General features: G+C 39.1%; 1 protein-coding gene across 9 annotated transcripts in view; it reads left to right on the top strand.

Moving 5' to 3' along the window:
- TAF2 (TATA-box binding protein associated factor 2) overlaps nt 1-15201 on the top strand; it is an 88319-nt gene that overhangs the window by 54668 nt on the left and 18450 nt on the right. For 6 of the 9 annotated variants that reach the window (XM_059874300.1, XM_059874299.1, XM_059874304.1 and 3 more), the window contains 6 exons: nt 1222-1291; nt 4387-4496; nt 9819-10048; nt 11338-11493; nt 11977-12082; nt 14525-14647. In XM_059874300.1, the coding sequence (XP_059730283.1) occupies nt 1222-1291; nt 4387-4496; nt 9819-10048; nt 11338-11493; nt 11977-12082; nt 14525-14647 (795 nt within the window). The remainder of the gene's footprint in view (nt 1-1221; nt 1292-4386; nt 4497-9818; nt 10049-11337; nt 11494-11976; nt 12083-14524; nt 14648-15201) is intronic. The other 3 variants (NM_001191141.1, XM_059874302.1, XM_059874301.1) reach the window with 1 other exon arrangement.

Here is a 15201-nt window from a genome sequence, read left to right as displayed (position 1 = left end):
ACAGTGGAAACAGTGTCAGACTTTATTTTGGGGGGCTCCAGAATCACTGCAGATGGTGATTGCAGCCATGAAATTAAAAGATGCTTACTCCTTGGAAGGAAAGTTATGACCAACCTAGATAGCATATTCAAAAGCAGAGACATTACTTTGCCAACAAAGGTCTGTCTAGTCAAGGCTGTGGTTTTTCCTGTGGTTGTGTATGGATGTGAGAGTTGGACTGTGAAGAAAGCTGAGCACCGAAGAATTGATGCTTTTGAACTGTGGTGTTGGAGAAGACTCTTGAGAGTCCCTTGGACTGCAAGGAGATCCAACCAGTCCATCCTAAAGGAGATCAGCCCTGGGATTTCTTTGGAAGGAATAATGCTAAAGCTGAAACTCCAGTACTTTGGCCACCTCATGCGAAGAGTTGACTCATTGGAAAAGACTCTGATGCTAGGAGGGATTGGGGGCATGAGGAGAAGGGGACCTCAGAGGATGAGATGGTTGGATGGCATCACTGACTCAATGGACGTGAGTTTGAGTGAACTCTGGGAGTTGGTGATGGACAGGGAGGCCTGGCGTGCTGCAAGTCATTGGGTCACAAAGAGAGGAAAAGAATGGAAAATATTAGAAATTAAATCCTGAAAATAAAGGTTTTCAAATCATAAATATAATACTTTTTTAAAAGGTAAATGGAAATAGTGAATTTTGTTAAAGTTAATCATAGTACTGGTTTTTATAGCTGTTTTTTATGTTGTACTGAAAAGTTAAGGCTGCTCTTAAATAAACCACTTGGGCAGCAGCGGTTCACTGTGTGATTCAACTGAGACACCGTTGAATAGCAAACCTCTGTAATTTGATCTGAGCATCTAGAAACACACTTCGATTTAAACACATTTCCATTTAGAGTTATTCATCTCTGATTTAGGGCTCTAATAAATTACACTTTTGTCTTATGTTGTATTCGCCATTGATTTGAACCTAAGTGGAAAATACATGGTTGGTCCTGTTTTTGATGCTTTGACTGCATAGATGGCACAGCTGTAGATGGCACAGATGCAAGTTGTAAAACTTGCAAAGTAGCCTCTTGCATTAAAAATGTAAGAAATTGCCTACATCCTTCATTTCTGATCAGAGACCTGGCTGAGACAGAGCCCTACATAGTAAGTGTGAGCTCCTTGCTTGTCACGTGTTTAATGTGTGACAATTACCACAAGTACGTTTCCTTGTTTTTGTTTTCAGTGGACAGGAGTTATGAAGAATTGCAGTGGCTACTTACCATGGTTCAGAATGACCCTGTACCCTATGTAAGGTTAGTGTTTTTGTGCTATAATATTTTGTTTTTATAAATCATGAAGTAAGTAATTTCAGAAAATTATACATGGAGTTAAGTCTTAGTTTTTGAAAATACAGGAGTACCTTATTCAGGTACTCATGCCGTTTTTTATTTGGTTTGCCTTTGGAAAGATACTTTAAAAGATATATTAATTCCCTGAATTTTACACATGATTTCTATTGTAATTTAAAGAAGAGCTTATGTAACCCTTTTTAGTACACATGGGAAAATCCCTTATGTATCAAAAAAATCATAAAACCTCTTTATCAATTGATACACTGTATTTTGAAAGTAAATAAGAACAGTGTCTTGTTGTGTCCCATTTGTTCCATTTCTTGCTCATATAAAATCCTAATTTTTAATAAATGCATTTAGGATCAAAAAATGTAACACAACATTGTTAAAAATTTAGAAAATAAGGGAAATTAAAATTCCAGTCCTGACTTAGTAACTATTTTCATTTTTGTATTCTCTTCATTTTGTTCATTTCTGCTGCTTGCTTTTGCAAAGTAGGATGCTTATAGTGTATTTAAGCAGGATTAAAACTTTTTACTATATCTGTTTTCCTTTCTTTATACCTAATAGACTCAAATTTGTGTTCATTTGTTGTAATAATTCAGTTTCATAAAATGAAATTTGAAAGCTGGAAAATAATTTAGATTTTAGCCATTCCAACTGGAAACGAGAACATAGACCCAGAAGCCTCGTCTTGCTCAAGTTTGCACATCACTTGGCGGGTATTTTCTTCTGAAAAGGCAGACAGATCCACTCTGCCTTTTAACCTCACTGGAGCGCGTCGCGCTGTGAGGCACACGTAGGTGATCTCAGCTCCTAACGGGGAAACCTTTGAGCAGCAGTTGTTTTTCAGGTTAGTTGTAGCAGGTTCCTGGTTAAGCCACCTTGTGTATTTCAGTGTTTTAAGCAATGGTTATTAAAAAATATTCTTTGTACAGTTTTGCTGTTTTTATTTCATGGTTCTTGATTTGTGATCTGAATTTTATTATAAATAATTTGTCCTTGGATTGATATATATATGAAGGACCAGGTTGATGTGGACAAAAATCTCATAATCACCCGTTCTGAAGTGCATGTTTACATGAAAGAGAGTCGGCAGGAAGCCAGCCTCGTCTGTTTTCTGGTAGAGCTCATGCATTTGAAAGTTTATAAGATGCTGCTGATGGCAAGTAGGACAGAAATTATAAATGTAGCTTGTCATGTGTTCATTTATGTTTTCAAGTCACATCAAGAACTAACATTAAGGCACATACTTCTGACATCTCAAAACTGCGTTTTGAAGACCATTTTATATAATATTTGAAGTTGTATTTCTAAATTAGATACTATACAGTCTGATTGCTTTTGAAATGTTGTGGAGCTCATGATATTCAAGTTTCAAGAACATTTATTTATACTGTGAACTGAAAATCTATTTAAAGATACATTCGTGATTGTATTTGACATGTTTACTTCATAATTGATACGGTTTATTTCTATCACCAATAGGGAACCTCTTAGGCTTTACTTCATATCATCCAGCTCATAGTTACAGTTAAAAAAGGTCAGCACGTCTTTAAAAAGCTTTAATAGCAGTGAATGATTACAGGATAGGAGTGTTACCACATTAATGGCATTGTATGTGTGTTACTTGGTGTCTTGGGACATCAGTCGCTATATTTTTTGTGGGTTTTCCCCCCTCTGGTTTTTATACTTTGAATAGAAACTTCGTCCTTTTCTCTGTCATCGTTACCTTCTCTTTCCTCCCTCCCTTCCTCTCTGTCTCTGTTGAGGTATAATTGACAGTTTCAGGCACACAGCATATTGATTCTCTATTTGTATAGTTTGAAAAATGATCACCATCATAAGTTTGGTTAACATCCATTACCATACATAATTACAAGTATTTTTTCTTATAGGAACTTTCAAGATCTGTTCTCTTAGCATCTTTCAAATATGCAACACAGTTGTTACTAACTGTAGTCACCACGTTATCCCCTCATGACTTACTGTATAAGATGAGCGGGGATTTGTACCCCTTGATCCCGTCCACCTGTGTCACCCACCCCCACCCCTGCCTCTGACAGCCTCCGATCTGTTCTAGTATTTACACTCCCGGAGTACCCAGCATATAGAACTGCTGTGTTCTGCTGTTAACGGGATGGGATTCTTAGTCTTAAAGATAGGCAAACATTTCTATTTCTGCTATTTCTGTCTCTCTTAACATCAGTGACATTCATCTCTCCTGCCTCAAATATAGCATTTTATTTTTATGGCTTTTGGTTGATTTTTAAACTCCTAATAGTAAAATGGCCTTTAATAAGAACTGATTCTTTTAAAAAGTACAGATTTTTAAAATTTCTCTCTTTTAACATTAAAAATTCTTTGTTATTGTATATATCAGGATTACTGATTTAGATAGATCACTAGAGTTAGATAAAGCTCTGCAGAATTGGGGGACTGAAACCTTAAAATTTGGAGGAAAAGAAACTAACTACGTGTAATTACCCCTTTATGCTTTAGAGCTACGTTGAACATCATCTCTATAAGGTACTTTCTTGAGTCCCTGCTCCAGGTTAGGTTCATCAAGTAATAATTGTCCATAAAATCCTACAGTTGTTCCTTTACCCCGGTATATACACACTACCCATGTATATAAATATTAATTTATAGTTTAAATTTTTTAGCCTGTGTCTCCCCCATGGGAACATAAATTTTAAAAAGACAGAGACTGTTGTCTTTTGCCACTGCATCATAGCGTTTAGTATGACACCTGTATATGGTTAATCACATGTGTGTTAAGCAGGTGGTGGTCATGTGTATTACATGTATTGTACTTTCCCCTTCTAATCATATATATGTTTAACTTAATTCATATGTTAAAGAAAAGTGATTTTATCTCTGTAGTGACAACTGTATGTAGAAAAAAACTTCAAGCTGTTGAATAATTTTTAAATGTTTGTGAAAGTTCTTAGTCTAAGAAGAGAGGTGATAAAATAAGATGGAGAAACTTGAGATAGTTTTCAAATGTTTTTATTTCACAGTTAGCAAAAATTTGATTTTTCTTTATCTTTCAGACATAAAATTCTAAATATGTTGACTAAAAACCCACCCTTTACTAAGAGCATGGAGTCTCCCTTATGCAATGAAGCGTTGGTAGATCAACTTTGGAAACTTATGAATTCTGGTAAGAGAGCAGTGGCTTTTAAAAAAGCTTTTTATTATTGGAGTTTTTTCATTTTATTTTTTTTAAGGAGACTGCTTACCGTACTTACCTTCACAGTGGTGGCTGCAGTAACATGTGCTCAGGGCATAGCCACACACTTTGCCCCACAGGGTAGTTGAGGAAACAGAAATACTAATTTAGTGAGAGTGTCTCAGATGTTTAAAGATCTATAAACATGAACTTGCACAGTCTTACTGTTATGTTTATTTCAGAAGGTCACAGAGGGTGGAAAAATAAGTCTTCTTTCTCTTTTCGGTAGTCCTCCTGGTGGCCTTTCCCAGAGGTAACCAATTCCTCGCGTACCCTTTTCAGGGCGGTATACAGTGTTAGCTTTCTACACCGTAGAGACCATGGCATCTCATCGTCACAGTTTTAATTTACATTATCTGAGTGCAGTCAGGAGGCGGTCAGTGCTCCCAGGCATGAGCTCTGGAACCAGTTTGCTGAGGATTAAACCTCAGCTGAATGACTTGCTCTCAGTGTGACTTGTCTAAGCCCATGAATTTCTCATTTTAAAATAGAGGTACTTCTGCAAACTGAAAATTAAATGAGTTATTATTTGTAAAATGCAGTAACTAGTTCATATTAAGTGCTTGAAAGGTTGTTACGCTAACATACTAATGATACTATGTTGAGTACTTCTCATATATGTGAGCTATCTAGTTTCTGTTTTGTAAAGTGTTTATATTCTTTGACATTTTTGTTTAATTGAATCACTGATCTTTTCCTGTAGGATTGTAACTGTAATATATATGTAAAGAAAATTTGCTTTATGTCTCCGATATGTTGAAATTGTAATATTGGCTTTGATTTAAAATTCAATCTAAAGCTAGACTGAAAGTGTTTGGCTTAGAGAGAAGTTGCTACAGATAGATGGTGAGGGAGCAGTGGGTATTTATTTTAATAAATATGTTGCTTTACCTTCTCTCTAAAGTATTGGAAGATAACTTGCTTGCCTATCTCATTAGTGACTACTTCATGAACTTGTACAGGATCATTCAGCAGTTAAAATGTGACATGACAACCCCCTCCAGTACTCTTCCTTGGAAAATCCCATGGGTAGAGGAGCCTGGTGGGCTGCAGTCCATGGGGTCGTGAAGAGTAGGACACGACTGAGCAACTTCACTTTCACTTTTCACTTTCATGCACTGGAGAAGGAAATGGCAACCCAGTCCAATGTTGTTGCCTGGAGAATCCCAGGGACGGGGGAGCTTGGTGGGCTGCCGTCTATGGGGTTGCACAGAGTCGGGCACGACTGAAGCGGCTTAGCAGCAGCATGTGACATGAACTGTACTGTGTTGAGTATATTCTTAGCAAGAATGCATGATTCCATGATTGTGAGGGAGTGCAACTTGACAGACAGTCATAATGAAGTACGAAGTCACATGTCACTTCTTAGGGAAGGTTTCATGGGCAAAATAAATGTGTGTTTAAGGTTAATGGGGCAATCTCTATTAAAACGTTTGAACTCCATTGGAAGATGGTGGTTATACAAATTCAAGCTCTGATTGATGTTTAGTATTTATTTTTGCTAGTGTTCAGAATAAAGTACAGTTACTGCTTTGGTTTGGAATTCTCTGTGCTAATAATCTAAACAGAACAGATCCGTGAAGCCATCGGCATAAACAGTTTTTGCTCTTGCTCTTCAGATGTGTAAATAAAGGGGACAGAACAGTATGAACAGTGGGAATGGCTCAGATAACGGAGAAGGTTTTTTGTTTTTTTCTTTTTAATGTTTTTGGAGAACATTGGGCATTAGACAGGGAAGACTGATTGCCTAGAGAATTCTGGTTTTTACTCAGCAGCAGCATTCTGAAGACTTGTTATTTAATCTGCCATCTACCCCTCCCAACTCAAATCACTTAAATGGCAAGGAACACTCATGTATCCCTCCCCCATGATCCTTCCCTCAGGTAGCAGCTGCCCTTGGATTATCATTTGCAGTTATGCTTTGGGACCCGCCCTGCTGGCCTGAGCCAGAGAGGCAGTGCTCAGGGTGGATGGTCTCTGCTCAAATCAGAAAGTATCTGAAGACAAATCCCTCAGATCACAAATCTGATCTTAGAAAAGATCATTCCTTCATTTTCTGAGGTGATTGCTTTTAACGCTGATCAAGGCACCGTTTTCAGGACGTTTTTCTTTTCCTTGGTCGTGCTTATAAAATCTTGATTCCCTGACAAGGGATTGAGCCCATGAACCCTGCAGTGGAAGCTTAGAGTCCTAACACTGGACCGCCAGGGAAGTCCCGAGGATATTTTGCAGTAAACTCGTCATTTTGATGACAGAAGCCTAGAAATGTGTACAGTTAGGCGCCACAAGCATGACTGTCGTGTGGTCAGTCTGATCTTCCCATCCATCCTTTCTGACTCTGCCACTTAATGCCACTGTAAAGTGACAACCATTTTAAGATTTTATTCCATGGTTTTAAAATACAATGTTCTCATTTTTTTCCTGTTTTATAATTTTAACAGAAGCACTGCTTATTTTTTAACTCCATCCTATCAGCCTTAAGTTGTAATATTTATAACTCAGATTTTTGAGGAGGGGAAACAGTCAAGGTCCCCCCATAAGAATAGAGCAGTGCTGCCTCCTCCATCCAGATTGAAGGCCCTGAAGCGTTACCGACCCAGACCCAAAGCCACACGGAAACACACAGGAGCGGCGTGCCTGCTCTAGGGGCTGGGGACTCTCAGCAGCCTTCATGCCCCGTGCCGTCTCGCAGTCCTCAGCTGACCCTCAGGAACAGGATGCCCCGGCTCATCAGAATATACATTTCCCACCTGCTTTTTAAAACTGAGATAATGCTTCTTTAAAAAAAACTTTTTAAGAGTTCCTACTCCGTTTCATGACTGGCTTCAACGTCGTCTACAGTGTATAAAGATTCCAGAATCGTTATTTGCAGTTGACGTAATTGGGCAACACTCCCCTCCAAGCTTTAGCCTTATTCCAGTCGTAAGTGCGCCCTAAGCCGTTCTGGTTTCCTTACTGACAGAACGTCTGAGGTGGGCGTCTTTTCCTGCTCTACCCCGAGTGGCAGACACGGAGGGCTCGCTGTTTCGGCAGCCTTCATTCTGTTCTTCAGAGGGCTGATTTCCTCCAGCCTCTGTGATGAAGGTCCAGGAATCCGATCCCTGTCCTCTGTGGAACCTTTCCATGTGTGAAAAGCATGGAGGAGGACAGTAATGAGGGCCCCCAAAACATGGGGCAATTTCAGTCCAGTAAAGTGTCCAGGTATGGATATTCCAGAGAAAGAAATGGATTTCCAGTGTAAAATCCTTACCTTCTCTCTGTACTGTTCCCATTTCTGGTTTCTCTCATGCTTCTCAGAGCTCTTGAGCAGTATTGTGCATCTGCTGTTACCTTACCACATGGTAGCAAAATCGAAGATGTCTCAAGTAAGACTGACAGTTGTTTCCTGATGTGCAAAGTGCCTAATACAGAGGAGTATATATAGTATGAGCTCTGTAAAATTGTGACTCCTCTGACGATTGAAAGTACACACCCATGTTAATGTCATAGTTACTTACGTGTTATGGTTGCTGTTCAGTTGCTAAATCAGGTCTGACTCTTCTGCCATCTCACAGACTGTAGCCCGCCAGGCTCCTCTTTCCATGGGATTTTCCTGGCAGGAATACTGCAGTGGGTTGCCATTTCCTTCTCCAGAGGATCTTCCTGACCCAGGGTCTGTTAGAGTATATCTCATGAAAATCATTACTTGATTGCAATTTATTTACTTATTCTAATATTTGTTGTTGAAAACCACAAAACTTAAAATTATTAACTGTCATGAATTTACTGTAGCAATGTCTTTCCTTTTTGTGCCTCTTTTTTAAAACATTGTGGTACTCTTCTGAAACCCTCGTTCTTGGCCAAAATTATTTATGTGGTTTATTTTTCTTGTCTAGAAGAATATTTCTTCTCAGCTGTTTTGAATTCTCTAGGTCATTTTAAATTCTGGCTAGAAACCATAGTCATTATCTGACCCTAGGTGATAATCTCATCCTGGCAGCTCTGTGTGGTGGCAGTGCCCACCTGGAATGCTCCACTGGGACTGAAAGGCGAGCGGGAGGAGTTCTGGCGTTCCCGGGCTCTGGTCCGCCATTGTTGTGGGGTGAGGTATACTCTGAGACCACAACCCCGATTTCAGAGGTGGAAACACGGATACTCATCAGAGAAGCTGAGAAGTCTCTCAGCCGCCTTAGACTGAGTTTCTGCAGATGCAGCTTTCCTCTGGCCAATACAAGTTACCATCTCTGTTACCAGCCTGTAGCCATCTCTGCTGTTTGCTGGTTTGTTTGTTTTTTTTTAACACGTTCCTAGTAGAACAGCACAAATATGTAGGTATTGAACAGACACTTCTACAATAAATCTGAGATTAGACTTGTGTTGTTTCAAATAGTCGTAGGGTTTCTTACCATATTTAAAATCTGAAAGTAGTAAATTTGAGCATTAGAATTTGTTTCCAGTGTGGGGTTCAGTGGGGTTCATGAAGGTTCTTGGTGTACCATCTTCCTAACATGCTATTAAAGAAGAAAATCGGACAAGGTGAACAGAGAATGAATGAATGTGGACCAGTTCTGACTCTTTGCGACCCCGTGGACTGTAGCCCACCAGGCTCCTCTGTCCATGGAATTCTCCAGCCAGAATACTGGAGTGGGTTGCCATTCCCTTCTCCAGGGGATCTTCCCAACCCAGTGATCAAACGCAGGTCTCCTGAATTGCAGGCAGATTCTTTATCATCTGAGCCACCAGAAAAGCCCAGTATAAGTCTAATACTCCAAAAATAGTATTTTTTTTTTCTGGCTTTAAATCTTCCTTTTAATTCCTCCTCCTTGGTTAACTGCTCCACGTTCATTCATTCCCTGTTCACCTTGTCTGATTTTCATCTTTAATAGCATGTTAGGAAGATGGTACACCAAGAGCCTCATGAATGCTACTCCTGGAAACAAATTCTAATGCTCAAATTTATTACTTTCAGATTTTAAATATAGTAGGTGTCTAATTTTTATTTCGTAGGAGAATGAAAGAATTAGATTTTTTTCAGTTGTAAAATTCAGTATTTCCTTAGAACATTTATGGTTTCTGTGACTGTGTAGGTACCTGGTATTAAGGTAGGAAGCATCTTTACAGTAGAGGGCTTGCCACTGGGGCCTAGGGCAGTAGGCAGCTCCTTTTAGGCATCATAACCCTCTGTTCCCTTCCGTTTGTACAGGTTCTGGACATCTACACGTGTGGATAGATGTGCACGCTGACCTTTTGTTATTGCTGTTGTTTGTTTCCTAGGCACTTCACACGACTGGAGGTTGCGGTGTGGCGCTGTGGACTTGTACTTCACGCTTTTTGGCCTCAGTAGACCTTCCTGCTTACCCTTGCCAGAACTTGGCTTGGTCCTTAATTTGAAAGAGAAAAAAGCTGTCTTGAATCCAACCATCATTCCAGAGGCCATAGCAGGCAACCAAGAAGCTGCGGTGAATCCAAGTAGTCACACACAGCTAGTTGGATTTCAGAACCCTGTAAGAATCACATGTGATACGGAAAAAGTATCAATAGTTTTATTATTTAGAGCTCCAAAGAAGAGAATTGTTTCTTTAGAACTAGAGGATTTGAGAGCCACTAACAGCTTCTCGCACCATTTTAAAAAGTGCTGGCTGACACTGTCTCAGCACTTGACAGTCTCTAAAGAGCTGCTGACAGCTGCCTACGGCAGCGCAGCAGGTGCTGTGATGCCAGTCCACCCACTGCTCGTGATGACAGTGACTTTCTGTGCTGGAGCCTAAAGTGTCTCCTTTGAGTAGTAGAAAATTGAACATTTAACCAATTACATATTAACCGAACTTGTCTGTACACAGGACCTTGACTTTTCTCTTTTTTTTGCTACTTTGCATTAATAGCGTCATTCTAAACATTTGAGAAGTGCCTGATGACTGCTTATTGAATCATTAGTAAATAAGTAGATAATATGAATGGTCCAGTGAACATGTAATCTGCTGATTGGGGGAGGAGAAATGCATTATGTTTTTTTTTAGTTTATGTATATGTATATGTGTTTGCTTTTACAAAAACTTTTATTTCCAACTATGCATTATGAAATTATGAGACTTTATTGTAGAAAGACCTTCAGGATCCATATCAATTATTTTACTGTAATTTAAAGAAAGTTTTCCAGAAGCCTCTTGCTCATTGGTGACACAATGTCCCCAGTGCTTCAAGCTTCATTTTTCACCAATATTTAGACCAGATTACTTGCCTGGCAATACCCTACTGGTGTTTTGACACTTTAAAACGTGAATTTCTCTTTATGCTAGTTAGTAATAGTCATTTAAAAGAAGTTATTCACCTAGATTTTCTGAAATATAATCATACTTATTTTTGTAAATTTAAAATGTATCCTAGAGTTCAGGTTATATAAAGTAACACAAATCTTTTCATAGAAAAAAAAAAAAGTCTCGTTAAAGAGCTCTTTTGTATCTGACTATAAGCCAGTGGAAATGAATGTTTCTAATTCTTGTCCATGTATGTTGATTGATCCACTTTCATACTTGGAGTCTTCCAGATAAGAGGGGAAAATAACACCAAAATGTGTATGCTCTGGGGAAAGTTGAAAAGTTCCCTTTCATACCTCCCTTCTCCTCCCAGAAAGACCAGCAGACGGGGAGGGGAGGTTCGTTTCTAGCCCGTTGCTGACAACTTTCAGGCACTGGGCGTGTGCTAATCTGCATGGTTGCTGTAGGTCTTAGTTTTCAGCTATAACATGAGCTACTTGTCTTCAGGAATCTAATTTTAATCTTGAATATTGCCACAGGAAGATGATCACCTTGCCAAGGAAGCCTCATGTAATATGTCAGCTCATCAGCAGGGAGTGAAGAGGAAGGCTGACACACCACTGGGGTCCCCACTAGAGCCTGGTCAAATACTGGAGAAGAATGAGGATAGCAGTAAAGTCAAACTCAAAATCAGAGTAAGACATACAGGCTACACCTGTATGAGCAGCGTAGGGCGCTCACCTTCTTGTACACCCTTGTGACTACTCGCAGTGGTTTTCCCTTCGCAGGAACAGGTGGGACAGCCTAAATCGTAAAAGAACTCAAGTGTCCATCTAAGACACTGCAGCCGATGGTCAGACTTCTGTTGCCACACGCGTCTTCTCTGTCTGGGGGAGGAGCTCTGTGTGCACAGCCTGCGCAGCTCGCTGCTTCTCGCCACAGCGCAGGGCAGACCTCAGCCGCTCGTGCACGTCCAGTCGTCCCCAGTCAGCTTCTGTGGAGGCTGGGCTGCGTCATCTTCTCTTTCTCTTAATGCTTTCTGGGAAGGAGACCACTTTTCCTTTTAAATGTTTTGGGGCTATATCCTGCGGCTTTTCTGCTGCCTCTCCTGAGAGCAGAAATCCAGACATAAAGTGAAACAATGGCTCCTTTCCTCCTTTGTTTTGTTTGTGTTGTAGTTTTCAAGTTCTCAAGACGAGGAAGAGATTGATATGGATACTGTTCATGATAGCCAGGCATTCATCTCCCATCATTTAAACATGCTGGAAAGGCCGTCAACTCCAGGTAAGACGGTGCACTGCGCTCACTGGGCTGGTGGAGCGGCCGCGTGACACCACTGTGGAGGTGTGCTGCCTTATTGTCGAGAGTAGCTGCACAGCTCAGAGGCGGCCAGGATGAAACACAGGCTAAAATACAGTATAAAATACAGGCTGTACCAGCTGCCTTATTGTCGAGAGTAGCTGCACAGTTCAGAGGCGGCCAGGATAAAATACAGGCTGTACCAGATAACACATAGCGGCAAAGGGATACGATTGTTTCAAGTATTTCTTTTGATTTTCTACTTTGTTTTGGTTCTTTTTAAATATTTGGCTTACTTCTAGATTTGTTTTTTCAAAAATCCATTCATCAGATTCCTTCCAGTAGCTTTAATTTCTGTTTTTTGTTTCTTTGTTTTTTGAGGTTTAGACTTAACCTCAAAATAAAATAAGAGATCAATTTTTTTTTTAATAATGTGACTGTAATTATATATAAAACTTCTTGACTACAACTAATGCAGCCCGTAACACAACTACTTTATTTTCTTGACTGCTTGTTCCATGTAACATGTCATATTATATTTTTGCATACATCTCTCAAACATCACAATCTTTTCTATGGAAAACATTACCTGAGGCAGTACCGAGCTGATACGTTCTAATTTACCTGTTATTTCCCTGTGGGCAGCTATTTGTTTCAGACTTTAATTTTATGCAAGTGATTCTCTCTGAGTGTCTTCATACAGAAGTTTCTGTTTCTTTTTTTGTCAAATTATGCTTAGGATAAATCCCTTAAAATATATTTTTGGTAAAAAGATGAATTTTAGCTTTATTGTAAGGTGCTTGTCTTTAGAAGATTTTCGTGCTCTTGGTGTTATTGCCATAATGCTTTTTGAAGAGATTACACCTAGTTCATGTCATCAACATTTCTAAGTTTTCAGAAATAAAGCTTTGTGTAACTTGCTTGTAGTTGTGAAGTACAGTAAGTAATAAAGCCGGCCTTGGTGAGCCCGCCACCCCCCATTAACCTGTGTGGCGTTCTCCATTCTGTGGCCGTTCTCTCTGTGCTTCTCTCCTGATTCTGTTCACCTTCTTTGCATTGCGAGTAAGTAAATGGTATCTCAGCTGTTTTTCCTTCAACATTCTGTTGCTTTTCTGTACAGTGTACCACACAGATATATGATCTATATGTTTACTTTGCCTAGTTTTTGGATTACGTGAAAACTGTGTGATACTCAACATGACTTAGCTTTTTTTCACTCAACGTTATGCTGCTGAAACTCACCCATATTGATACATAAAGATGTAATTCATCAATATTTATCACCATGCTCTGTGCTTCACATACTGTTTTATTGTCATTGTGATAAAGGATACTTAACTATAATTACCATTTTAAATGATTATTAATTATTATCATTATAATTCAAGTTTATGATATATTTCTTTATAAATATGACTGTTTTTCTTTTTTTGGTACTATTCCTGTTTGTTTGTTTTTTTTTACTGGAAAATCCTATTTATACTTCATGCTCGATGTGGTTATCTTTTATGATCTTTGTGTTTGAATGGCTTTTTTTAAAACATGTTATATTTGTACAACTCTCCCTTACCCACCTTGGTTGCGTTTTGTTTGGTTTTTTGTTTAGTTTTGTTTGTAAGACCTTTTTTACTATCTAGTAAAATCTGGGATGAACTAGTAGAATTTGAGAATTGGCATCAAAAAGAATATGAACCTAATTATATTTGAAAACGGAAAGGTCATGAATTCTTTGGCTTTCATAACCATAAGCAGTCTTAACAATTATTTTTCTATTCTGTCCATTTTATGGATAAGTAAATTTAACCAGAGATATATTAAATAATTTGCCCTCAATGACATACCCAGGTAATAGCCAACTCAGTGCTAGATCCCAATCCTAGACTTTTCGTGTGACGCATGAAAGTGAGACACAAGCAGAGGACTGTTGGTCTGATCTGGATGATTGGACTTAGAGCCTGGGTCTCCTGGTATGACAGCACTCTTCATGGCTTACCACTGGAACATTCCATGTTTCAAATATCTGTACAATCCCTAAATTATTTTGATCTGTCAGTTAAATATTATAATGGAATTTATTAATAAATTTTGGGGAGAACAGGCATGCTTAACTGGATGCAAAGTTCCACATAAATAATAAAAACCGTGACATGACATGGTTCTGCTCCAGAATATAAACTCCAGTTTATGTGTGCAGCAGTTCATTCAGGTGAACTGTCTTTCTTGAACGTTTATTTTTCTCAAACTTAAGTATATTAGAACCATGACAAAGAATTAAATCAAGTGGGATTTTTCAGTAGTTTTAAAAAATAATATCCTTTTTATTATTAGAGTTTTACTGTTGAACTGATAACTGGTTTTAAGGTAGACTGTTTTCTTCTTTTTGGAAGTAAAGAAATAAATCCCCGGTTTCCTCTTTTTGCATCTTAGGGCTCTCCAAATATCGGCCAGCTAACTCTCGATCTGCTCTGATACCCCAGCACTCAGCAGGCTGTGATGGCACGCCCACCACAAAGCCCCAGTGGAATATGGAACTCCCACGGAAGGGAACAGGTAAAGTACTATGACTGTCGTCGTTATTTTGCTCAAGAACGAATCTATAAACTTCATAAAGTTTCTCCCATCAATGTAAAGAATACATTAAAAACTATAGACCTGAGGACTTGCTTTTCATTACTATATTATCTAACAGACTTCTTTTTTCAAACACAAGCTGCATGTATATTTTTTTGAATTATTTTTGATTCACAGTGTTGTGTTAGCTTCAGAGACGTACAGCACAGTGACTCTGTTAAGTGTATGCGCGTTCCTTTTCGGATCACATGGTTATTACAGAGTGCGGAGCGCTGGTCCCTGCGCTGTGTGTGTAGCAGGCCCGTGCTGGTCATCTGTCTCCTGTACAGTAGTGTGTCTGTTCATCCCACGCTCTAGTCTGCGCCTTCCCCCATTTCCCCTGTGGTAACCACAGATTTGTTTTCTGTGTCTATGGGTCTGTTTCTGTTCTGTAAATAAGTTCATTGGTGTATATATATATATATAGCATATATAAATAATATCATACATTTGTCTTTCTCGGACCTTTTCTCAGTGTGATGATCTCTGGGCCA

Source organism: Bos taurus, chromosome 14, assembly GCF_002263795.3.
Source record: "Bos taurus isolate L1 Dominette 01449 registration number 42190680 breed Hereford chromosome 14, ARS-UCD2.0, whole genome shotgun sequence".
Taxonomy (NCBI): Eukaryota; Metazoa; Chordata; class Mammalia; order Artiodactyla; family Bovidae; genus Bos; species Bos taurus.
Note: the sequence above shows the minus strand (reverse complement) of the source record. Positions and strands in the feature narration are given on the sequence as shown.